Source organism: Phocoena sinus, chromosome 6 (assembly GCF_008692025.1).
Source record: "Phocoena sinus isolate mPhoSin1 chromosome 6, mPhoSin1.pri, whole genome shotgun sequence".
In the NCBI taxonomy this organism is placed as follows: Eukaryota; Metazoa; Chordata; class Mammalia; order Artiodactyla; family Phocoenidae; genus Phocoena; species Phocoena sinus.
The window spans coordinates 100,928,030-100,955,145 of NC_045768.1; the positions used below are offsets into that span (position 1 = coordinate 100,928,030).

The following is a 27,116-nucleotide window of genomic DNA, read 5'->3' on the forward strand; positions in this document are numbered from 1 at the left end:
AAAAAGTTCAAGGTAATGATCACAAAGATGATAAAAGAACTTGGGAGAAGAATGAATGGACACAGTGAGATTTAACAAAGAGTTAGGAAATATAAAGGAGAACCAAACAGAGCTGAAGAATATAATAACTGAAATAAAAAATATATTAGAAGGAAGCAACAATAGATTAGATGATACAGAGGAATGGATCAGTGAACTGGAAGACAGTAGTAGAAATCACTCAAGTTGCACAAAAAAGAAAAAAGAATTTAAAAATACAGGACATTTTAAGAGACCTTGGACAATATCAAGTGTACTAAATTTGCATTATAGAGGTCTCAGAAGGAGACTAGAAAGAGGAAAAGGTACAGAGAACATATTTGAAGTCATAATAGCTGAAAATTTCCCTAACCTGGGAAAGGAAACAGACATCCTGGTTCAGGAAGCACAGAGGGTCCTAAACAGGATAAATGCAAAGAGAACCACATAAGGACACACTGAAATTAAAATGGCAAAAATTAAAGATAAAGAGAGAATATTAAAAGCAGCAAGGGAAAAGCAACAAGTTACACACAAGGGAACTCCCATAAGACTATCAACTGACTCTTCATCAGAAACTCTGTAGGGCAGAAAGGAGTGGCACAATACATTTAAAGTGATAAAAGGGAAAAAAAACTACAATGAAGAAAACTCTACTTGGCAAGGCTATCATTCAGATTTGAAGGAGATATCAAAAGTTTTACAGACAAGCAAAATCTAAATGACTTCAGCACCTCCAAACCAGTTTTACAAGAAATGTTAATGGGACTTCTCTCAGCGTAATAGAAAAGACCACAACTAGAAACAGGAAAATTTTGAAAGTAAAAAGCTAATTGGTAAAGGCAAATATACAGTAAAGGCTGTAAATCTACTTATAAAACCACTAGGCGGGCTTCCCTGGTGGCGCAGTGGTTGAGAGTCCGCCTGCCGATGCAGGGGACGCGGGTTCGTGCCCCGGTCCGGGAAGATCTCACGTGCCGCGGAGCGGCTGGGCCCGTGAGCCATGGCCGCTGGGCCTGCGCGTCCGGAGCCTGTGCTCCGCAGGGGGGGGGCCGCAGCAGTGAGAGGCCCGCGTACCGCAAAAAAAAAAAAAAAAAAAAAAAAAAAAAAAACCACTAGGAAGGCTAAAAGACAAAAGAAGTAAAATCATCTATATCCACCATAAGTAATTAAGAGATACACAAAACAAAAAGATGTAAAATATGATGTCAAAAAAAGTAAAGATTGGGGGTTGGGGAGTAAAAATACAGTTGCACTGTTGTTAAACTGTGTTCAAATTTAAGAGAGCAGCAACTTAATCACACACACACGCACACACAGATTGCTGTATATAAGCCTCATGGTAACCATATTTCAAAAATTTGTATTAGATACACACACGAAGGGAAAGTAATCCAAACAAAACACTGAAGATAGTCATCAAATCACAGGGAAGAGAGGAAAAGAAGAACAAAGGAACAAAAAACTGCAAAACAACCCCAAAACAATTAACAAAATGTCAGTGCATACATATCTATTGATAATTACTTTAAATGTAAATGGACTAAATGCTCCAATCTGCTGCTTACAAGAGACTCACTGCAGCACTAACGACATTCACACTGAAAGTGAGGGGCTGAGACAAGGTATTCCACGCAAATGGAAAAGAAAAGAAAGCCAGGGTAGCAATATTAATATCAGACAAAATAGGCTTTAAAACACAGACTGTTATAAGAGACAAAGAAGGACATTATATAATGATCAAAAGATCAATCCAAGAGGATGATATAACAATTATAAATATATATGCACTCAACATAGGAGCGTCTAAATATATAAGGCAAATATTAACAGACACAAAAGGAGAAAATGGCAGTAACAAATTTAATAAGGGATTTTAACACCCCACTTACATCAATGGACAGATCATCCAGACAGAAAATCAATAAGGAAACACTGACCTTAAATGATACATTAGATCCCATCTAATAGATATATATATAGAACATTCCATCCAAAAGCAACAGAATACACATTCTTTTCAAGTGCACATGGAACATTCTCCAGGATAGATCACATGCTAGGCCACAAAAGAATTCTTGGTAAATTTACAAAAATTGACATTTTATCAATCACCCTTTCCTATCACAACGCTATGAGACCAGAAATCAACTACAAGAAAAAAAAAACTGCAAAAAACATAAACAAGTTGAGGATAAATAATACAATACAAAGCAAGCAATGGGTCACTGAAGAAATCAAAGAGGAAATTAAAAAATGCCTGGAGACAAGTGACAATGAAAACACAATGACCCAAAATGTATGGGATGCAGCAAAAGCAGTCTAAGAGGGAAGTTTATAGCAATTCAACCTCACCTCAGGAAACAAGAAAAATCTCAAATAAACAACCTAACCTTACACCTAAAGGGGCTAGAAAAAGAACAAACAAAACCCAAAGTTAGTAGAAGGAAAGAAATCATGAAGATCAGATCAGAAATAAATGTAATAGAGATTTTAAAAACAATAGAAAAAATCAGTGAAACTAAGAGCTGGTTATTTGAAAAGATAAACAAAATTGATAAACCTTTAGCCAAACGCATTAAGAAAAAAAGAGAAAGGGCCCAAATCTATAAAATCAGGAATGAAAAAGGAAAAGGTACAACTGACACCACAGAAATACAAAAGATTACAAGAGATTACAACAAATAGTTATAGAGCAATAAAATAGAAAAACCTAAAAAAAAAGAAAAAAACCTAGAAATGTCCAATCTCTCAAGACTGAATCAGGCAGAAATAGAAATTTTGAAGAGACCAATTACCCATAATGAAATTAAATCAATAATTTAAAAATTCCAACAAACAAAAGTCCAGGACCAGATAGCTTCACAGGGGAATTCTACCAAACATTTACAGAAGAGTTGACATTCATCCTTCTCAAACTATTCCAAAAAATTGCAGAGGAAGAAATACTTCTGAACTCGTACTATGAGGCCAGCATTACCCTGATACAAAAAACAGACAAATATATGGGAAAAATTACAGTCCAATATCACTGATGAACATAGATGCAAAAATCCTCGGTAAAATATAAGTAAACTGAATCCAACAATACATTCAAAGGATCATACACCATGATCAATTGAGATTTATCCCAAGGTTGCAAAGATGGTTCAATACATGATGTAATACACCACATTAACAAACTGAAGAATAAAAACCATCTCAATAGATTCAGAAAAAGCTTTTGACAAAATTCAACCTCCATATATGATAAAAACTCTCAACAAAGTGGATATAGAGGGTACACACCTCAATATTATAAAGGCCATATATGACAAGCCCACAACTACCATCATACTCCATGGTGAAAAGCTGAAAGCATTTCCTCTAAGATCAGGAACAAGAAAAGGATGCCCACTCTTGTCCCTTTTATTCAACGTACTACTGGAAGTTCTAGCCATAGCAATCAGACAAGAAAAAGAAATAAAAGGCATCCAAATTGGAAGAGAAGAAGCAAAACTGTCACTGTTTGCCGATGACATGATATTATACATAGAAAATTCTGAAGACATCACCAAAAAACTGCTAGAGCTCATCAATGAACTCTGTAAAGTTTCAGGATACACAATTACTATAGAGAAATCTGTTCTGTTTTTATGCACTACCAATGAACTATCAGAAATAGAAATTACGAAAACAATCTCATTTACTATTGCATCAAAAAGAATAAAATAACTAGGAATAAATCTCAGTAAGGAGGTAAATGAAATGTACTTGGAAAACTATAAGACATTGATGAAAGAAACTGAAGACAACACAAAAAGATGGAAAGATATACTATGGTCGTGTGTTGGAAGAATTAATACTGTTAAAATGACAACACTACCTGAGGAAATCTACAGATTCAATGCAATTCCTATCAAAACACCAATGACATTTTTCACAGAAATAGAAAAAATAATTCTAAAAATTTTAATAAAACACAAAAGTCCCCAAATAGCCAAAACAATTTTGATAAAGAACAAAGCTGGAGGTATCACACTCCCTGACTTCAAAATACACTACAGAGCTACAGCCATCAAAACAGTATGGTACTGGCACAAAAACACATAGATTAATGAAATAGAATAGAGAGTCCAGAAATAAACCCACACTTATATAGACAATTAATCTATGACAAAAGAGGCAAGAATATACAATGGGAACAAACACGCCTCTTCAATAAATGGTGTTGGGAAAACTGTAAGGCTACATATAAACTGGATTACCTTCTCACACCATCTAAAAATTTAAATTCAAAATGGTTTAAAGACATTTATGTAACACCTGAAACCATAAAACCTTCAGAAGAAAACTTCAGGGGTTCACTCTTTGACATCAGTCTTAGCAATATTTTTTTGGATACATCTCCTCAGGCAAGGGAAACAAAAGCATAAACGGGACTATATCAAACTAGGATATATTTTTTGATATAATATATATAAATATATATATTTTTCCTTTGGTCTCTCACTCCTCTCCTACTTGGATAACTGTGGTAATTCAAAAACTAATACATACCAATGAGTGCTGACCCCCTTGGGGGTGGTGCATGCATTTATCAGCTCAAAAGCAACCAGGTCAGCCTCCCCACTAGCCTCAGTGAGGGCAGTGCTGCCAGCTTTGGTGACTCTAGGTAACCTCGGCCCATTGCAGGCCCCATGGGGGCCATGACCCATTCAAATGTCTGCCCTATCAACTTTTGATGGTAGTAGCTGCCTGGACAGTGGTGACCATGGGTGATGGGGAATCAGGGTTTGAATCCAGAGAGGGAGCCAAGGAAAGCAGCAGGCATGCAAATTACCCACTCCCAACCTGGGGAAGTAGTATCGAAAAAAGTAAAAAAAACACAAACCCAGCACGTAAGACATGATTCATCACATACAACGGATTCTCAATAAGGTTATTAGCTGATTTCTCATTAGAAATGATGGAGGCCAGAAGGCAGTGGAGGGAAAAATATAAAGTGCTAAAGGGCAAAAAACAAGAAACAACTTGTCAACCATGAAGTTCTATATCCAGCAGACTGCTAGCCGATTTCTGGATTTTGGACTTGCCAGCTTCCACAACTGCATGAGCAATTCTTGAAAATAAATCTCTGTCTATACATACAATCTCTATTGGATCTTTTTCTCTGGATAATTCTTACTAAAACAAATTTTTGGTACTTTGAGAGATTCTAGCAGAACAGAATCTTAAGGATGATGGGTTAGAATTGGTTCTCTAATCTGATTAGACTTAAACACACTGATGCCTTTATTTCCTATAATAAAGAGTGCATGGCCAAGGGGGAGGGGAGTGGGAGAGGGTTGGATTGGGAGTTTGGGAATAGCAGATACAAACTGGTATATATAGAATGGATAAACAATAAGGTCCTATTGTATGGCACAGGGAGGTATATTCAATATCCGGTGATAAACCATAATGGAAAACAATATGAAAAAGAAAGTATATATATATGTATAACAGAGTCACTTGCCATACAGCTGTAATTAACACATTATAATTCAACTGTACTTCAATAAAAAATAAATTAAGAAAAAAGAGTGCACGGATAGTCCATGGATTGATGTTACAATAGAGGATATGCAAAATATCACCACTGGATCTTCTAATCAAATAAGAGACAAGGTCTCTTATAGGCACATGAAAAGATGCTCAACATTGCTAATTATTAGAGGCATGCAAATCAAAACAATGAGATATCACCTCACACCAGTAAGAATGGCTATCATTTAAAAATCTACAAACAATAAATGCTGGAGAGGGTGTGGAGAAAAAGGAATCCTTCTGTACTGTTGGTGGGAATGTAAATTGGTACAGACACTATGGAGAACAGTATGGAGGTTTAAAAAAAATAAAAATAGAGCTACTGTATGATTCAGCAATCCCACTCCTGGGCATATATCTGGAGAAAAACATTGTTCGAAAGGGTACATTCACTCTAATGTTCACTGCAGCACTGTTTACAATAGCCAAGACACGAAAGCAACCTAAATGTCCATCAACACATGAATGGGTAAAGAAGATGTGGTACATATATACAATGGAGTATTACCCAGCCATGAAAAGGAACAAAATAGTGACATCTGCAGCAACGTGGATGGACCTGGAGATTATCTTACTAAGTGAAGTAAGTCAGACAGAGAAAGACAAATATCACATTATATTACTTATATGCAGAATCTTTAAAAAAAAGCAATACAAATGAACTTATTTACAAAACAGAAACAGACTTAGAAAATGAACTTATGGTTACTGCAGGGAAGGGTGCAGCGGGGAGGGATAGACTGGGAATTTGGGATTGACATGTACACACTGCTATGTTTAAAATAGATAACCAACAATAACCTACTGTAAAAAAAAAATAAAAATTCAGAAGTAAAAGTGCAATTTCTCCCCTTTACAAAGTCTTAGAGGTTAACACTATAAAGAGTTTTTGATGAATATCCTTTTTAGACCTTCTCTCTTTTTTTTTTTTTGTGGTACGCGGGCCTCTCACTGTCGTAGTCTCTCCGGTTGCAGAGCACAGGCTCCGGATGCGCAGGTTCAGCGGCCATTGCTCACGGGCCCAGCCACTCCGCCGTATGTGGGATCTTCCTGGACCAGGGCGCAAACCTATGTCCCCTGCATCGTCAGGCGGACTCTCAACCACTGTGCCACCAGGGAATCCCCTTTAGACCTTCTCTTATGTGTACTACCTTTATAACTAAAAAAAGGTATTAAAAATATCAATAGACATGGAATAGCTTTACTACACTTGCATTTTCATAGTTTAGTTTCACACTTCCCTTCTGTGATCCAGCTATGAAGATGGTAACTTGGAAAATTTTTTTTATTATAAACTCTAATAAAATGTTAAAAGTGAAAAATAAAAGAGACAAGTTCTAGTTGACCATTTATATTTATAATACCTTTTATATCTTTATATTTTAAAGGTATATTTTATTTTACTATTTTAATAACTTTTGGAACTTCTTTTAAAAATTGTGGTAAAAATATACAGCTTTCAATTTACCATCTTCACCTTTTTTTTTTTTTTTTTTTTAATTCTGTACGCGGGCCTCTCACTGTTGTGGCCTCTCCCATTGCGGAGCACAGACTCTGGACGCACAGGCTCAGCGGCCATGGCTCACTGGCCTAGCCGCTCCGCAGCATGTGGGATCTTCCTGGACCGGGGTATGAACCCGTGTCCCCTGCATCAGCAGGCGGACTCCCAACCACTGTGCCACCAGGGAAGCTCCATTTTCACCATTTTTAAGTGTACATTTCAGTAGTGTTAAGTATATTCACAGTGTATGTTGTACAACAGATCTCTAGAACTTCCATCTTACAAAATAGAAACTCTGTATCTGTTAGGACTAATTCCCTGCCCCACTCTCCCCAGCCCTTGGCAATCATCTTCCTACTTTCTGTTTCTATGATTTTGAGTACTTTAAATACTTTCTATGAGTGTAACCGTACAGTATTTGTCCTTTTGTGACTGGCTACTTGTTGTAGCATGTGACAGGATTTCCCTCCTTTCCAAGGCTGCATAATATTCGATTGTGTGTATATAACACATTTTCTTTATCCATTCAACTGTTGGTGAACATTTGGGTTGCTCTCACCTCTTGGCTATTGTGAATAATGCAGCTCATATATGAAGGAGTATGCAAATATCTGTTTGAGATCCTGCTTTCAATTCTTTCGGTTATATTCCCAGAAGTGGAATTGGTAGATCATATGGTGATTCTATTTCAATCTTTCTTTAGGAGTCTTCATACTGTTTTCCATAATGACTGCATCATTTTATATTCCTACCAATAGTGCACAAGGACTCCAGTCCTTCCACATCCTCACCAACACTTGTCATTTTCTGTTCTTTTGATAGTGGCCATCCTAATGGATGTAAAGTGATATCTCATTGTGGTTTTGATTTGCATTTCTCTTATGATTAGTGAAGTCGAGCATCTTTTCATATGTTCATTAACCATTTTTTTTTGCCTTCTTTGGAGAATTGTCTATCCAAGAACTTTGCCCATTTTTAAATTAGGTTATCTTTGTTGTGTTGTTGAGTGGTAAAATTTCCTTATATACCCTGGATATTAACCCCTTATCAGATATACAACTTGCAAATATTTTCTCCCATTCAGTAGGCTGTCTTTTCACTCTTGATTGTTTCCTATGATGCACAGAGTTTTATGTAGTTCATTTGTCTTTTTTTTGTTTTTGTTGCTGATTCCTTTGAACATTTTATAAAACTAATGAACAAAGTGAGATTGGCTGCCTGCTTTTAATTTTGCTGGACACAATGGGGGTAGAAAACAATAAGCTCAAGGATTTTAATTCCCAGCTTAAGCACTGCATAAATGACATGAGAGCTTCTGTGTCTGCCCTGAAAGAGACACTTATTTCCTGTAGCTGCAGAGGTGAATGTGCTGAAAACCAAACCCAGTATCTAGTGGCTGAATCATAACACAAATTGTTCAGTACATGCCAAAAGAGCTGCTTGATTTTTCCAATTTAAACAGAATCTCGGGAATATGTGTGGGATGGATATTAAGGTTGTGAAATAATGGTAGAAAGAACATAAAGTTGGATTAGGCCACATTTATTGATATGGGTCAACTAAGGTTGCAATTTGGGAGTTACAAAGGGCTCTAATTGTTTATTTCTTCAGTTTGTTGGCTGGCTGAAACATTGACTAAAAAGTAGCTCACGGTAAATGAAGTTGAAATGCCAGACCTGCCTTGGTATACTACAGAGGAAGGGAAAGACTCAAAGAGATGGGAATGTTAGAGTGGGTTTGACATTTAAGACCTGCTCACACACTCTGGGATGTTCCAGAGGACACATCTTTCACTAGTACTCTGGGAAATAAATTTGTGAAGGATCCCTAGCATCCTTGAAGAGCTCTGTGATTGCTCTTCTCTGTAGACCAGAAAGTACTGTGGGAACTGCGCTACTGAACTGGGAAATCTAAATGTAATGAGGGTAATTGGATCCCAGGGTGGCAGGGGCCAAGTGGTGGCACTCAATGGCCAAACGTAAGCTGGGTGTGGTTATTAAATGGACAGCAGAGTCAAAGTAGTGCTCAGAATAGTCTTACTCGCAGAAACCTATGACATTGGTGGGTTGATCATGGCATTCCTAGAACTGAAATATGTAGAAAAGTCTACTAAATTTATACATGATATGTATAAGTAGAAAAATTCTAGGTCAAGTCATCAAAAGTCTAACTTGAATCATAAAAACAGAGTCATGTCCCCTCAATCAATTCCCATCCTGTTTACAGACCTAGAACTCTTCAAATGAAGGAGAATCTGGGTACCCTTGAGGAAAAACCCTGGTATACTGCCAAAAGTTTATATTGTTAATCTTTCTCTGAGCTTTCCCCAAAGGGACCTACAGCCTTTTTACCAGACTGACTGTGCTTTGGGGAAAAGGAAATAATCAGACCTTTCAGAGATCACTGGACATTGGCTCTGAACTGACACCAATTCCAGAAGACCCAAAACATCACTATGGTCCACATGTCAGAATAGGGGCTTATGAAGGTCTGGTGAGCAATGGAGTTTTAGTTCAGGTCCATCTCACAGTGGGTCCAGTGGGCCCCCAAATACATCATGCCATGATTTCTCCAGTTCTGAAATGCATAATTGGAAGAGACATACTCAGCAACTGGCAGAATCCCCATATTAATGTTTCCTAAGATGTAGAATGAGGGCTATTAGGTGAGAAAGACCAAGCGCAAGCCACTAGAACTGCCTCTACCTAGAAAAACAGTAAAACAAAAGCAATACTGCATTTCTGGAGAGACTGCAGAAATCAGTGCCGCCATCCAGGACTTGAAGGGTGCATCCCCAATCATTTTGTCTATCTGGCCCGTGCAGAAGACAGATGGATCTTGGAGAATGACAGTGGATTATTGTAAGCTTAACCATTGCAACTGCAGCACCAGATGTGGTTTCATTGCAAAAGCAACTTAACACATCCTCTGGTACCTGGTATGCAGCCATTGATCTGACAAATGCTTTTTTCTTCATATTTGTTAGTAAAGACCAGCAAGTCGAGCAATATACCTACACTGTCCTGCCTCAGAGGTACATCAGCCCTCCAGTCCTATGTCATAATATAGTTCACAAGGTCTTGATGTCCTTTCCCTTATACACAACATCACACTGGTTCATTACATTGGTAATGTTATGCTGATTGGATCTAGTGAGCAAGGAGTAGTAGGTACTCTGGTAAGATGTTTGTATATTAAAGAGTGGGAAAGAAATCCAACAAAAATTCAGGGGCCTTCCGCCTCATTGAAATGTCTAGGGGTCCAGTGGTGTGGGGCATGTTGAGATATCCTTTCTAAGGTAAAGGATAAGCTGTTCCCTCTGGCTCCCCCTACAACCGAGAAAGAGGTACAACATTTAATGGGCCTCTTTCAGTTTTAGAGGCAACATATTCCTCATTTTGATGTGTTATTCCAGCCTATTACTGAGTGACCCAAAAAGCTGCTAATTTTGAGTGGTGCCGAGAACAAGAGAATGCTGTGCAGGTTGATTACACTGGACCACTTCCATCATGAAAAGGGGCATCATTTTGTTCTTACTGGAACAGACACTCTGAAGACGAATTTACCTTTCCTACGTGCAATGCTTCTTCCAAAAGTACCATCCATGGACTTACAGAATACCTATCCACCACGGTGGTATGCCTCACACCATCGATCTGACCACGGAACTCACGTGACGGTAAGTCAAGTGCAGCAATGAGCCCATTCTCAAGGAATTCCCTGGTCTTATGCTCTCCACCATCTTGAATCATCTGGCTTGATAGAATGGTGGAATGACCTTTCGAAGACTCAGTTACAATGCCAGCTAGATGGCAATACCTTGTAAGATTGGGACAAGGTTTTCCATAAGGCCATATATGCTCTGAATCAGCATCCAATGTGTAATATTTTCTTCCATGGCCAGCATTCATGGATCCAGGAACCAAGGAGTGGAAATGGGAGTGTTACTACTCACTATTACCGCTAACTATACAGTAGCCAAAATTTTGCTTCTTGTTCCCATGACTTTATGCTCTGCTGGCCTAGAGGTTTAGTTCTAAAGGGAGGAATGCTTCCACCAGAAGACACAACGATGATTCAATCGAACTGGCAGTTAAGAATGCCACCCAGCCACGTAGGGCTCTTCATGTCTCTGAATTAGCAGGCAAAGAAGTTACTGTACTGACCCTGACTGCCAAGGGGAAATTGAACTACTACTACACAATGAAGGTAAGGAAGATCGTGTCTAGAATCCAAAAGATCCCTTAGGGTGTTTCTTAGAATTACCGTGCATTGTGATTAAAGTCAATGGAAATCTATAACAATACGATTCAGGCAGGACTAATGGCTTAGACCCCTCAGGAATGAAGGCTTGTCTCACTCTAATATGCACAGCATATATGCATATGATCAGCTAAGATGCTTGCTGAGGGCAGGGAAAATGGAACGGGTAGTAGAAGATGGTTTAAATACCAGCTATGACTGCATGACCAGTTATGGAAACAAGGGTTGTAATTGTTATAAATGTCTTCTTTACTATGTTATGCTTGTGCTTTTGTATTTATATATGTTAAGCAAATATCTTTGCTCTCTTTCCTCTCTTATCCCCTTATCATATAAGATATATTGACTTTATATCATAGTATTTAAGTATTGTTAACTTACATCATAGTATTTAAGTTATGAGATAACATGGAGAAGAGTAAAAGTCACCCAAGGACATTGCATCCTCTTCTAAAGAAAATATAGGTGTGTTTTCAGATGTATGCAGTAGTGTTGGATCATGTTAGAACTATGACCTTGTTATTGTCTTTATCTGAAGATTGAGTATGGTCAAAAAGATTTTAAATCTTAAAAATTTTTCTATTTGTTTTCCAGAGAAATAGAACCAATAGAGAGAAACGGAGTGTGTGTGTGTGTGTGTGTGTGTGTGTGTGTGTGCTCGTGTGTGTATAGAAAGAAAAAGATATTTTAAGGAACTGGTTCACACAGAGTAGGCAGACAGGGAAGAGTTGCAGTTTGATTCTGAAGGCAGTCTACTGGCAGAATTCCCTCTTTCTCCAGAAAGGTGAATCTTTTTCTATTAAGACTTTCAACAGATTGGATGAAGCTCACACACATTAAGTAGGGTAATATGTTTCACTCAAAGTCTACTGATTTAAATGTTATCATATCTAGAGGGAAGAGATATGGGAACATATGTATATGTATAACTGATTCACTTTGTTATAAAGCAGAAACTAGCACACCATTTTAAACCAATTATACTCCAATAAAGATGTAAAAAAAAAAAAAAAAAAGCTACCTTCACAGAAACATTAGAAAGTATTTGACCAATTATCTGGGTACCGTGACCTAAATAAGTTGACACATCAAGTTAACCATCACAAGCCCACCCCTTGTCAACTTGACACCCATACACATCTCCAGAAGATCCCTGTTAATGGGCGCACAATGTACAAAGATGTGATCTCTGACGACAATATATAAGGGGAGAGATGGAGATGTATAGGAGCACAGTATTTGGATTCCATTGAAATGTTGTCAGAATTATAAAAACTAGATTTTTATCAGTTTAAGATGGTAATTGTACATATGTATATGTATAACTGATTCACTTTGTTATAAAGCAGAAACTAACATACCATTGTAAAGCAATTATACCCCAATAAAGATGTTTAAAAAAAAAAAGATGGGGCTTCCCTGGTGGCGCAGTGGTTGAGGGTCCGCCTGCCGATGCAGGGGACGCGGGTTCGTGCCCCGGTCCGGGAAGATCCCACATGCCACGGAGTGGCTGGGCCCGTGAGCCATGGCCGCTGAGCCTGTGCGTCCGGAGCCTGTGCTCCGCAGCGGGAGAGGCCACAACAGTGAGAGGCCCGCGTACCGCAAAAAAAAAAAAAAAAAAAAAAAAAAAAAAAAAAAAAAGATGGTAATTGTAATCTCCATGGTAACCACTAAGAAAATGACTAAAAAATACACAGAAAAGGGAAAAAGGGAATTTAAATAGTACTAAAAAAATCAACCAAATTTTTAAAAAGGCAGTAATGGAGAAATTAAGGAACAAAATACATAAGACATAAAGAAATTAAATACCTAAGACCAGAAGTAAGTTTTACCTTATCAGTAATAGTGTTAAATGTAAATAAGTTAAACTCTCCAATTAAAAGGTAGAGATGGTCAGACTGGGGAAAGAAAAACCAAAACCATAATTCTTCTACATGTTGTCCGTGAGTTCCCTGATTTATTTTTATCAATATTTTTATCAATATTGCCTGCCGATGCAGGGGACACGGGTTCATGCCCCGGTCCAGGAAGATCCCACATGCCGCGGAGTGACTGGGCCCGTGAGCCATGGCCGCTGAGCCTGCGCATCCGGAGCCTGTGCTCCACAACGGGAGAGGCCACAACAGTGAGAGGCCCACGTACCGCAAAAAAAAAAAAAAAAAAAAAAAGAATATACTCTAAAAACCCTACCTTACAGAAAACTTAATAATGTATTATCATGATGACAATTTATATCAATGATTAAAATGTGATTATTTAATAATGGTGCTGGGGCAACTAAGAAGACTACTGGAAAACAATGAAATGTCTTTCTTACTCTCTTCTTATAAGAAAATAAAATCTGGGTGAATCAATAACTTAATTATAAAATAGAAAATAGCAAAACTACTGCAAATATATATGAGAAATTTCTCTTACAATTTTATGAAGAGAATTATCTCAGTATATCCCTCATCCTTCCTAATCTGCTCTGTTCACCACCATATTAAAGCCCACCCATCTTGACCCTGGACCACAGCAACAGGTGCTGGAAGCCTTGTGCATTTACAGTTTCGTTTGTGTGTTTGTTTGGGGCTAAGCTCTTCCCTGTCCACATCCTGACACTTTGACAAGCCCACACTGAACATCAAATGGAAAGGCACAAGAGTCTTTCTTATGATGTTCATGGAAATGCACAGTCTTAAAGGGTTTTTAAGCACCCCTCAGTGCTACTCTTGCCAGCTCTGGAAGCCCTTGTGCAGAAAATCAATTTCTAACTCACTTTCCTTCCTGGGGTAAAGGAAACACGTGCAAAGCAAAAACCCCAGTCAACCACCCTGCCAGGCGTGGTTTCTGCTGTTTTCCTGTGGCTCATAGAACCACATGGAACAGACATCACACCAGGTAGAAGAACCAGGGGTGCACTTCACAGACATGCCCTGGAAGGCTCTCCACCTGTTTCTGGTCTTGCCCCCTTTCAATCCAAGAGTGTGCTCTTATTCCATTGGTGCTCTGCCTAAAACAAAGCTGATTCCTTCAGTCTTTTGCTTAAAACTTTTTGGAGTTGTCCCTCACTAACAAAATAAAACCCATGCTCCCTCCACGGTGTCCAGGACCCCGTGTGATCTCCTCCCACCTGTCCTGTTGACCTCTCCACCCTCCACTCACCCGAGCTGCCCCCTAGCTTTGCTAAAACAAGCCCAGCCCTGCCCCTTGGGGTGACAGTTCCTGGGGGCCCCCTCAGGAGCACTCTACCTGGCTCTCTGCACCAAAGTCACCAACCCCAGGAGGCCTTACCAACACCATGTCTGTCCCACTCATCATTCAATTATCCTCACGGTTCCTAGCTCATCTCTCTGACTGTCACGTTTGTCCATCTGTCTGGGTATCATCCTAGGAGGAGTGTTCCAGGAGGGCAGGGGCCTCATGTCCTCCACTAGCACAGCACCTGGCACACGGAAGACTTCCAGTAAATGCCTGTGGAATAAGAACCAGGAACTGCAGGAATCAGAAGCCCAGAAGGACATGAAGATAAGGCAAACAAGGGTCAGGTAAGGGTTGGAGATCAGTTGTAGAATTTACCTGGTGGACACAACTCCCAGAAGCTGCGCCGCCATCCCTGTGGGGCAGCTAATTGCTGGTGAACTCCATCCTTCCCTGTGGGCATGGTTGAGGCAGCTGTGACCTATAGGGACAAAACAGGGACAGGCATGAGTGGCTTCCAGACTCTCACCCCTCCCAGAATCCATTCCACAATCCTTTCACCTCACCTCCAAAACTAAGCAGAACTTACACCTTTCTCCCAGCTCCAAAGTCTTAAATACTCTTCAGTATTTATGTTTGAACTTTCATGATTTGGGGCTAGCCAAGTAACATACCCTTGAAAAACTCCTCTTTATCCTTTTCTCTTATAGAAGAAAACGTGCTTATTCTAGAAAATATGAGGAGGTAAAATTTTTATAAGGATACAAAAACTATATATGATCCCCTCATCTTAGAAATAGCATCCATTAATGTTTTGTCTCATTTAGTTCCACTATTTCACCATATGTGTGAATATTCTCTTTCTTTTACATACACACATTTACGAATGAGGGTTATATAATATGCAAACTTAAAAATATCAGGATACAGAATCAAACGTTAAATAATTTTTTGTTCACCAAATACTGATTAAATGATGAATTTCTGGTTTAAAAAGGTGCCTCAGACCTCTAGACCAATAGAATAGAACAGATAGCCCAGAAATAGACTGTTGCATATATGGTCAAATGACTTGACAAGGAGTACCAAAATCATTTAATGGAGAAAGGACAGTCTTGGGAAAACTGGATATCCATATGCAAAAATATGAACTTGGACCCTTACTTAACACCGTATACAAAAATTAACTCAAAATGGATCACAGATAGAAACATAAGAGTTAAAGCTATAAAACACTTAGGAGAAAACATAGGGGCAGTTCTTCATGAACTGGAATTTGGAAATGACTTCTTGGATATGACACCAAATGCACAGGTAACATGAAAAAAATAGATAAATTGTGCTAACATCAAAATTTTAAACTTCTGTGCCTCAAAAAAACCCACAATTAACAGAGTGAAAGGGCAACGCACAGAATGGGAGAAATGTTTGCAAATCATATATCTGATAAGGGGTTAATATCCAGAATATATAAAGAACTCCTACAACACAACAACAATAATAATAATAAACAACCATTTTAAAAAATAAGTAAAAGATTTGAATAGATGTTTTTCCAGAGAAGATGTACAAATGGCCAATAAGCACATGAAAAGATGCTCAACATCACGCATCATTAGGGAAATGCAAATCAAAACCACAATGAGGTACCACTGCACATCCATTAGGATGGCCACTATTAAAAAAGGAAAGAAAAACAGAAACCCATAAACTACAAGTGTTGGCAAAGATGTGGAGAAATTGGAAGTCTTGTGCGCTGTTGGTGGGAATGTAAAATGATGCAGCCCCTATGGAAAACAGTTTCCATAAAACTTGGGGGTTTCTCAAAAAACTAAAAATAAAATTACTATATGATCTAGCAATGTCATCTCTGGGTATATATCCAAAAGAACTGAAAGCAAGGTCTCAAAGGGTTATTTGTACACCCATGTTCATAGCACCATTATTCACAATAGCCAAAAGATGGAAGTAACCCAAACGTCCATCAGTGGATGAATGGATAAACAATGTGGTATATATGTAAAATGGAATATTATTCACCTTAAAAAAGAAGGAAATTCTGGCACATGCTACAACACGGATGAACCTGAGGACACTATGCTAAGTGAAATAAGCCAATCACAAAAATACCGTATGATTCCTTTTACATGAGATCTCTAGAGTAGTCAAATTCATGGAGAAAGTAGAATGGCCATTGCCGGGGTCTGGGTAGAGGGGAGAATTTGGATGTTGTTGTTTAACGAGTAGAGAGTTTCAGTTTTGCAAAATGAAAATAGCTCTAGAGATTGGTTGCACAACAATGAGAATATAGTTAATGCTAGTGAACTATACACTGAAAAATGGTTAAGATGGTGAATTTTATGCGATGTATATTTTACCACAATTTTTAAAAAAAATTCAAGGTGCCTGACAAGCTGTCCCTAATGGAGCCTGTCAATGATCTATTAAATACCAGAGAGTCAGAGAAAAGTGACAATTTGTGTCACAATCTCTGAGCTATAAATGACATAAGAGCAATTGGAGAAATTTGAATGAGGTCCGCGAATTAGATGGTAATGTGTCGATGTTAATGTTCTGATTTGAAGGTTGTATTGTGGCTATGGGGGAGAATGTTCCTGTTTGTAGGGAGTACACACCAAAGTGTTCAGGAATGATATTCATCATGTTAGCATCTAGTTTTCAGATGGTCGGGATAAAGTGTTTTGTACAATATATGCAAATTTTCTGTAATTCTGAGTGTTCTAATAAATTAAGAAAATATGTCAGAATAAAAATACAGCACCCTCCCCAGGACACAAAGGAGGTGAGCCTAGGGTTGGCCTCAGCATCCTGCCTAAGGACAGTTTCCAGGCTGAAGCTCAGGAAGGGACCCGACAGGGGCCCTGTGGCCTCTGTTAAGGGAATGAGAGGAGTTCCAGGAGGCTGAATGCACGGCGAGAGCTGGAGAAGAAAAGCTGCCCAGAGAGAGCTCTGGAGACGTGCAGAGGGGCCCATCCAGTGTGTGGGTGCACGCGCGGTAGGGACCCACCCCAGGCTGAGAAGAGACCACTGGAAATCAGCCGGCTGACAAGGATCGAGGCTCGCCCGTGGCTGGCACTGTTCATGCTGCCATTAACCAGAGTGGACAGACTGCATAATAGGGGAGCTGCCTAGATATCAGTGGTTAACTACTATGTCCTTTGTAGTTAATGAATTTAATGCCCAAATAAGGCAAGTGTAGCCCAGGCATCGAACTTAAAAGCAAATATTGGAAGATCGGACTGATACACAATTTTCTTTACTATGACTGGAACAATATCCAGCCCTCTTTAAAAGAACACAACAAAAATGAATACCTAAGAAAACAAAATTCACAGTCTGTATCACTTAATAAAAAGTGACAGAGCAGGAAGCAGGAAAACACCATAAGTAGGAAAAATTCAATCAATAGAAATTGTAGAAAGTGACAGAGACCATTGAATTAATCCACAAAGACTATAAAACAGCTATTTGAATCTTATACTCAGGGACATAAAAGAATAAAATGAACACAATCAGGAGAGAGATGGATGACATATAAAAGACAAACAAGAACCAAATGGAACTTCTAGAAATTTAAAAAAGTAACCATATCTGTAATGACAGATATAGTGATTGGGATTGGAACAACTAGATGTCCACATGCAAAAAACAAATCTAGATACAGACCTCAGGAAGGAAAGAATACCTGTCATCTAGCAGCCTTCACCTGCGGCCACCTGTGGCCTGAGGAAGCTCAGGATGTGAAAACCCTGAGGAAACTCAGGATTTGAAAACACAGGATTCTGGCCCCAGATAGGTTAGGTGCATACTAAAGGAATGATTTCCGTGAGACCTGACTCTTGCATCTTCCCATACATAGAAAGGTGCTAAATTCCTTAACTTGGGATATCTGGGTTTTCTTTCATTAACAATAATCTTTTGATGTTCCCAACTACCTGCCCTTTGTTGCAAACTCCTATATATCCTAGCTTCCCCTTCGCCTCCTCCGAGCAGTTCTCTCAGGGTTACTTGAGATGCTGCGTCCTGGGCTTGAAGTCCTAAAAATTCCCACCGAGGGACTTCCCTGGCGGTCCAGTGGTTAAGACTCCATGCTTCCAATGCAGGGGGCGTGGGTTTGATACCTGGTCAGGGAACTAAGATCCCACATGCCATGCGGAATGGCCAGAACCAAATAAATAAATTAAATTAAATAAAAATTCCCGCTGAGTAAAACATAACTCTCAACTTTTAGGTTGTGATTTTTTTTTTTCTTTTTGGTACGTGGGCCTCTCACTGTTGTGGCCTCTCCCGTTGCGGAGCACAGTCTCCGGACACACAGGCTTAGCGGCCATGGCTCACGGGCCCAGCCACTCCACGGCATGTGGGATCCTCCCAGACCGGGGCACGAACCCGTGTCCCCTGCATCGGCAGGCAGACTCTCAATCACTGTGCCACCAGGGAAGCCCCTGGAAGGCAGATTTTTAACCACTGGACCACCAGGGAAGTCCCTGGTGATGACTTTCTAGATACAACTACCAAAGGCATGATCCATGAAAGAAATAACCGATAAGGTGGATTTCATTAAAGTTAAATTCTGCTTTGAAAAAAACAATATCAAAAGAATGAGAAGTCAAGTAACAGACTGGGAGAAAGTATTTGCAAAAGATACATCTAAAAAGGACTGTTTTCCAGGGGCTTCCCTGGTGGCGCAGTGGTTGAGAGTCCACCTGCCGATGCAGGGGACACAGGTTCTTGCCCCGGTCCGGGAAGATCCCACGTGCCACGGAGCGACTAGGCCCGTGAGCCATGGCCGCTGAGCCTGCGCGTCCGGAGCCTGTGCTCCGCAACGGGAGAGACCACGACAGTGAGAGGCCCACGTACTAAGCAAAAAAAAAAAAAAAAAATTAAAAAAATATAAAAAGGACTGTTTTCCAAAATATACAAAGAACTTAAAAAAAAACTCAACAATAAGAAAACAAACAACTCTGTTAAAAAATGGACAAAAGACCTTAACAGATACCTCACCAAAGAAAATATACAGATGGCCAATAAGCATACAAAAAGTTGATCCACATCATATGTCATCACGGAAATACAAAGTAAAACACTAATGAGATGCTGTACACACCTATAAGAATGGCCAAAACCTGGACACTGACAACACCAAATGCTGATGAAGAGGTGGAGCAACAGGAACTCTCAGTCACTGCTGGTAAAAATGCAAATGGAAGAGCCACTTTGAAGATAGTTTTGTGGTCTCTTGCAAAACTAAACATACTCTTACCATATAATCCAGCAATTGTGCTCCTTTATATTTACCCAAATGACTTGAAAATGTATGTCCACACAAAAACGTGAACACAGATGTTTATAGCAGCTTTTTTCACAGTTGCCCAAACTTGGAACCAACCAAGATTTCCTTCAGTAGGTGAATCGATAAATAAACTGTGGTACATCCAGACAATGGAATGTTATTCAGGCCAGAAAAGAAATAAGCTACCAAGCCATGAAAAGACATGGAGGAACCTCAAATGCATATCACTAAGTGAAAGAAGCCAATCTGAAAAAGCTACGTACTGTATGAATCCAATGACATGACATTCTGGAAAAGGCAAAACTATGGAGACAGTAAAAAGATCAATGGTTTCCAGCAGTTGGGGGCCAGGGAGGAATGAATAGGCAAAGCACAGAGGATTTTTAGGGCAGTGAAAATGCTCTGTATGATGCCGTAACAATAGTATACATTTGTCCAAGCTCATAGAACTTACAGCGCCAAGAGCGAACCATAATATAAATTATGAACTTTGGGTGATTAGAATGTGTCAGTGTCGGTTCACCAGTTATAACACATGTATCACTCTGGTGGGTATGTTGATAATGGAGGAGACCATGTATGTGTCGGGACAGGGGGTATACGGGGAATCTATGTACCTTCCTCTCAATTTTATTTTGACTCTAAAACTGCTCTAAAAGAATAAAGTCTTAAAAACAAAACAAACAAACAAACAAAACAAACAGCATGATAATACACACACACACACAAAGGAAAAAAATATACTGGATGGGGTTAACAGCAGATTAGGATGTGTAGAAAATCAGTGAACTTGGAGAGAAAGCAATAGAAACTATTCAAAATGAGAGAGAAATAAAACAGATCCTAAGTTGAGAGCATTTGGGCTCACCAGGCCCAAGGCCCTGCACTGCCATCCCTGACACCACCTGACGTTGGGCCCCTCTAAGTTCCTCCATGACCCCCCCCCCCAGCACAGCACTCCACCCTGTGCTTCAGAAGCTCCTGCCCCACCCCAGGGAGCCCACAGCACAGTGCCAATACATGCAGGTGGCAGCCACTGTGGGGCTGGGGGGTGGGAGACCACGTACCCTGTGGCCCTCCCAGCACCAGCGTGACCGACACCAGCCCTGAGGATGGGATTCGTCCTCCCACACAGCCTCACATAGCACCCACACAGCTCTCAGCAGCTTCAGAGGGCCCTGCAGACGTTCACTTCCTCCCATTTTACAGCAGGAAGCAGGGGTACGCAGGGTCCCAGAGCTGGAAGGAGCAGAGCAGGCCTGCAGTCTCCAGCTGCAGTCCCAAGACTCCTGTGGCCTGACTGAGCCTCTGAGCCTCTGAACCTCACAGTTCCCACTTTGAAAGAGAGAGAAACCTGGGGTAGAAGACCTACAACAGAAATGGGGCCCCATCACATGTGCAGAACGGGGACCTGGGTGAGGACCAAGCTCAGCTCTGCAGCTCATCTCATGTCATCCTTCCAAGAGCCCAAAGACATGGGCCTCATCTCATGCCAGGCAGGGCTGGGGCCGGTAACTGGCCCTGGGTGACACCATTCAAGTGCAGAGCTGGGACCGCTGTCCCCCTGTCCCCTCCCCTGCTGCCTAATCTGGGGTCTCCTGGCCACCCACTCCCAGTCTCAGAAATCTCATGGATCCTTGGAAATCTCTACTGGCACCGAGGAATCAAAACCACAGCACTGTGGTGCCCCATATTTACTTTAGACAAGCAGAGAAGTAAAGTTCAGTGTGGCAAGGATGCAGGGAAACAGGCACACTTGTGGACTCTTGATGTGAGTTAAAATGGTCCGGCCTTTTTTTTGAGGACAGTTTGCCATTATATATAACGAAAGTATAATATTACCTAACCCATTGACACAACAATTTCACTTCCAAGGAGTTACCCAGTAGACGGTACACATGCATGTATGACACATACAAAGGTATATACTACAGTACAGTTGGAATTAGCAAAAAAAACGAAACAAGGATATGATCTAGAAAGATATTCATGAAAGACAAGAATGAAATTAACTGGTTCACCCACATCTGCTTTACGTATACAATAAAATGTTATGCTGTTAAAAAGAATAGGATAAATCCGCATGTACTGACCTAAGACATTTAACGGAATTGGTTATTAACTCAGAATATAACAAAAGTGATCATGACTGTAAATGCATTTTTAAAAAAGCCATGAGAAGGGATGAGAACGGGAGTTTGGGATGTCAGAGGCCTAGGTCTCACATTCCCCAAACCATCAAGATCATATTTTGACCTTGTCTACACAGGTATTCTCACATTCACCTGGAAAAACACCTGTTGTACTAAAGTGAGTCATTCATGCAGCAGCCTTAAACATGGGTCTCATCTAGTATAGACTAATTTTTTAAAAAATTAATTCTGTAATCATTTTGTGATTATATGTTATTGCGTCTCTGAATTTTGAATTAATTTGTTAAATGAAAGTATTTAAAACTTCATGACACCTGTAATGTTGGTTTCACATTTAGTTTTTTTTTTTTTTAAACGTATAAGGAACCTGGAACATGCAGGGGTGGAGCCTTTCCACTTGGAGTGTCTTTAGGATGTGCATCACCATGGGTTTTCCTGTTTGCATCACCCACCTCTAAGGAAGGAGGGGCGGCTCCAGTTCCTGGCTGCCTGATGGTCATTTAAGGGCAGCCTCTCAGGCAATGTGACCAGAAGGAACTGGGAACCTCCTTCCTGCTGAAACTCAAGGGTCAGAACAAAACGTGTGGAAGGCAGCCTTCTTCGTGGGCTGTTGTTTAATCAATTTGCCATGAGTATGTTTTAGAATTTAAGCATAAGTGTAAAATAGTAAAAAGACAGCCAATCTCTCTGTCGCTCCAGGCAGCTTGCCAGGGACTTTCCAGCTTGACACTGCCCCCTCCATTGCCTGGAATACACTGCTGGGACCGCTCAGAAGGCAAGCCGGGCCACGGACCGGGAAGGGGAGCGCGAGCTCTTCTCCCTCTGGGCTCGGGTCGGTCCTGCCGGGCCGTGACCCTGTTCCTTCCCCCGATTCTGCCCACTGTTGGTCCTGCGCGGGTGACCCGGGCAGGCACCCAGCCATGTCCGCCTGCCCACTCCCCCCGCCCCGCTCCCTCCCCCGCTTCTGCCGGCCACCAGACGATACTTCCCCCCAGCCAGGACCCGCGGCGGGGACTCACCGATAGCAGGACACCCAGGACGACAAAGATGAGAGCCAAGGGCCCCCGGAGCCGAGGCCTGGGACCGGGGGGGTGCCCTGCTCGGGAACCCGAGGCGGCCGGTGGGCTCTGTCCCCGCTGACCCGTGCTGTCGCGGGGCGCTCGCTGTCCCAGCCGCCGCGGCGTGACAGCCTGCAGAGCCATCAGGAAGCAACAGTGTCTTTCGTGGGGCTCTGGATCGTCCCTGCCGCCCGTGGGGTGTGCGGGGGCTCACTCTTGTCTCTCTCTTTACTCTTGGGAGGGTGGACCGTCCTGACTTATGTACTCTTGGCGGCGTTGAGTCACCGGGGCGGGGCAAAGAACGGGAGCCAGCAAGCAAATAGGCACACCGTTGTTGAAACACGTGATGTGTTGGCAGAGAGGCTCTGAATAAAAGGCCGTCGTCTTCTAGGTACACCTCCGGAAGGTGGGGGGCTGGACATAGAACTAACCCTCTGGCTACCCTGGGCACGTGGTTTGTTTCTGGATCCTGTCCTTCCCAGGACAGGCACAGAAGGTGGTGGTGAGGAGTTTGGGGGGACGAAGTGGGAGCTGACCACTCCCAGAAGCTGTGCCCTCAGCTGTGACCAGGGTAGTGAGGTTGAGTCCGAACCCAGGACCTGTCCTGATCCCGTCCCCTTTGCTGAGCCAAAGCCTCCCGTGTTTATAAACTCTGAACTAACCTGCCCTGACTTTGGCGTTTTCCTCACACTGCTGCTCCCTCCCCCCGCCCCCCCCCCCCCCCCACCGCAAAGAGTCTCATTGACTGAGTTGATATGTTTCACTGCACCCAGGGTCACTTTGCAGCTCTGTCCCAGTGCGAAGCTTCTTGGTCAGGGCCTTGATCTTAGCATCTCTGTAGCCAGGTGTCTGGCTGGAGCAGACACTCAGTGAACTGGTGAGTCGACCGAATGAAGTTCACAGAGGCATTGATCGCTGGGTCTGAATTCAGGTCACCATTAGGCTTCCGACCTCCCCCATCACCACCTTGCATGTTCTGATAGTTTCAGGTCCATCGTCTGACTTTCACACTCAGGACTTCATGTTATCTTGTCTCAGCCCTACTGCTCCTGCAGTCAGGCAAGCTGGAGGAACCCATTTCAGCCTTTCTTCAGGATTTTCCTTCCCTGTAGATTCCATAAAGCCCTTGGGAAACAGAACTGCTGGAGACTAATTGGCACATTAAACCAAATGGGCCAAGAGGGGGGTCCCCACGTGGGTCAGGCCCTTTCAGCTGTCCCTATACCTCCAGCTCTGTGCCTGGCCTATTTTATCTTCATGACTCTCTGAATGTCCTTTGATGATAACAGGGCCCTGATTTCACAATCCAAGGACACCATCCACATTGGGCAACGCTGTACTTTGGGCCATCAGGCTCAGAGGCATATGTCCAGGTCACTCCAGACTGTCCCACCTCTCTAGTTTGTCAGGACCAAGTAGTTACCAAACCTTCATCCCTCTCCTCAAGTTCCCATCATCTTCTGCTCTCCATCTCATCCTGGAATGTCTGGGTTTGGCCTCTGCTATCTGTAGGCTGTTGCCAAGGACTCCATTGTGCTGTTCTCAAGCCCACGTCCCTCCTCTCCTCTTCATGCCAAGGAGGAAGTGGGAAACCGGCGGCTCCAGTGAAAATAATTTGTCAGTTGGCACTGGGAGGAAAAGGCTGGCTCTGACACTGTGTGATTTGGTGGTCCTGGGCTCTCTATCCTATAGGAGGTGTGAACATTTGATAATACAATGCAGGTACAAATACTTCGTTAAAAAGCTCCATGGAAAGTTTGTTACAGTACATTTCAGACTTGATGACACAAAATAAAAAGAAAGAGAAAAGAACCCTTATTATGAAACGCTTCTCTATTAAAAGGAAAAATCTATAAGAAGGAGCCTGGTTCAGAGCAGGGTTGGTGGCTGTCTGGCTATGGTCCTCAGCTGGTGGCACCAAAACACGCTAAATGCATGGATCCGGTGTCCTGGGTTCAATATGTAGAGGAAAGGAACAGTTGTCAAATAGCAGACCCTTTACAGTGATTCAGCAGGGAAAGGACGAAGTGCGCCCACAGGAGTAGAGAAGAAAGAGGAAACCCGAGAAACCACAGACGAGTAATGGAAGACCATAAAACCTGAATATGTACAGCCTAGGAAAAAGGGCAAAGATGACTTGGGATTCAGGAAAGGGGTGGATGAAAATACACTATTGTAGTAATGGATTCAGAACACGTGCTAGAAATACCACGACTTGTCCAATCTCAAGATACTATGGGTTTTCAATAAAACTAAATATATATATATACATATATATAAACTATTTAATGAAATTTCATGTAGTGGGCATGTTACATCCAGGCAGTGAAGTGGTGTGCACCTGCTCTACCTTCTTTACTCCCTGGGACTAAGTTTTGGCCTCTCTGATCCTCAGTTTTCTTCTTTAAATGGACATGGTCGTATCTTTCACACTTGCTTTCTGTTTTAGAGTTAGAGCAGAAGTTGCTCCTGGCATAATGGAACATCAGGCTATCAAGAGTTCTAGCAGACTTCTCTGGATCCTGTGCCCACATTTTCAGAGGGATCCTTGATGGCCATTCCATACCATACTCTCTTAGCAACTTTCAAATATACAATACAGTATTATTAATTATAGTCTCCATGCTGTACATGACATCTCTAGGACTTATTTACTTTATAACTGGAACTTTATACCTCGTTCTTAAAGGGAGTGTCCTATTTTATCTTCTCCATCATGATGGCATTTACCTTAAGGTTCATTCTTTATTCCATCTCATTCAAAAGATTTCTTCTTTCTTGGAAATATAGTAGCTATTATCTCTCCTACTCACTTGACACAAACATGTATTACCTTCTATTTTATTTTCCGTTTGCAGACTGCATGTATTCTGACCAGACAACTCTGTTACTATAAAATCTTTCTTATTCCACCTCCCTATTTTTTACTTCAGCTATCTCTTTAATTTCCACATTGTGTCTTACATATGTTGTCTAACACAGTTTGCTCACTGATCATAGATCTTGATCTTATGGAGACATAAGCTTGGCCCAATACATTTTTTCTTCACTGGGACTATTTAAGCTTCCCATATGGCTGTTATTTCTTTTTTTAATATTTTTTTATTCACTTACTATTTATTTATTTTTTGACTGCGTCAGGTCTTAGTTGCGGCATGCGGGATCTTTTGTTGCGGTGCTCTGGCTGATTGTTGTGGCACGCGGGCTCTTTGTTGCGGCGCACACGTTTTCTCTCTAGTTGTGGCGGCGTGAGGATTTTCTCTTCTCTAGTTGTGGTGCACCGGCTCCAGAGCACGTGGGTTCTGTAGTTTGCAGCACACAGGCTCTGTAGTTGAGGTGCGTGAGCTCAGTAGTTGTGGCACGTGGGCTTAGTTGCCCCGTGGCATGTGGGATCTTAGTTCTCTGACCAGGGATCGAACCCTGTTCCCCTGCATTGGAAGGTGGATTCTTTACCACTGGACCATCAGGGAGGTCCCCATGGCTGTTATTTCTAATTGTTAAGGTCCTTGATGAAGGTGGCCAGAGTGGTGGGTGGGGCAAATGGGAGGCAGGAGCTAGCTCATTCAAGAACAAGACAGAATCATCAACTCCCTCTCAGTGTCTTTTCTCTCATCCACTTCCTTCCTCTGGTTCCTCTTTCAGGCCATTTATATTTAATATATGCAAAACCTAACCAAGGAGGTGGCCGAGAACTGTAAAACATTGATAAAGGAAATTGAAGATGATCTAAAGAAATGGAAAGATATCCCACGCTCCTGGATTGGAAGAATTAATACTGGTAAAATGGCCATACTACCCAAAGCAGTCTACAGATTTAATGTGATCCCTATCAAATTAGCTGTGACATTTTTCACAGAACTAGAACAAATAATCCTAACATTTATATGGAACCACAAAAGACCCAGAATTGCCAAAGCAATCCTGAGGAAAAAGAACAAAGATGGAGGCACAACTCACCCAGATTTCAGACAACACTACACCGCTACAGTAAGCAAAAGTGTGGTATTGGCACAAAAACAGACATATAGATCAATGGAACTGAATAGAGAGCTCAGAAG

At 41.3% G+C, this 27,116-nt stretch overlaps 1 protein-coding gene across 1 annotated transcript in view; it reads right to left on the bottom strand.

Moving 5' to 3' along the window:
• LOC116756118 (tumor necrosis factor receptor superfamily member 10B-like) overlaps window positions 1-23,292 on the bottom strand; it is a 49,038-nt gene extending 25,746 nt beyond the window's left edge. The window contains exons 1-2 of the mRNA XM_032636389.1: window positions 23,020-23,292; window positions 14,912-15,014 (exon numbers count right to left, since the gene is read on the bottom strand). Coding sequence (XP_032492280.1) covers window positions 14,912-15,014; window positions 23,020-23,202 — 286 coding nt within the window. The 5' untranslated portion in view covers window positions 23,203-23,292. The remainder of the gene's footprint in view (window positions 1-14,911; window positions 15,015-23,019) is intronic.
• Between the last annotated feature and the right edge of the window lie 3,824 nt (window positions 23,293-27,116).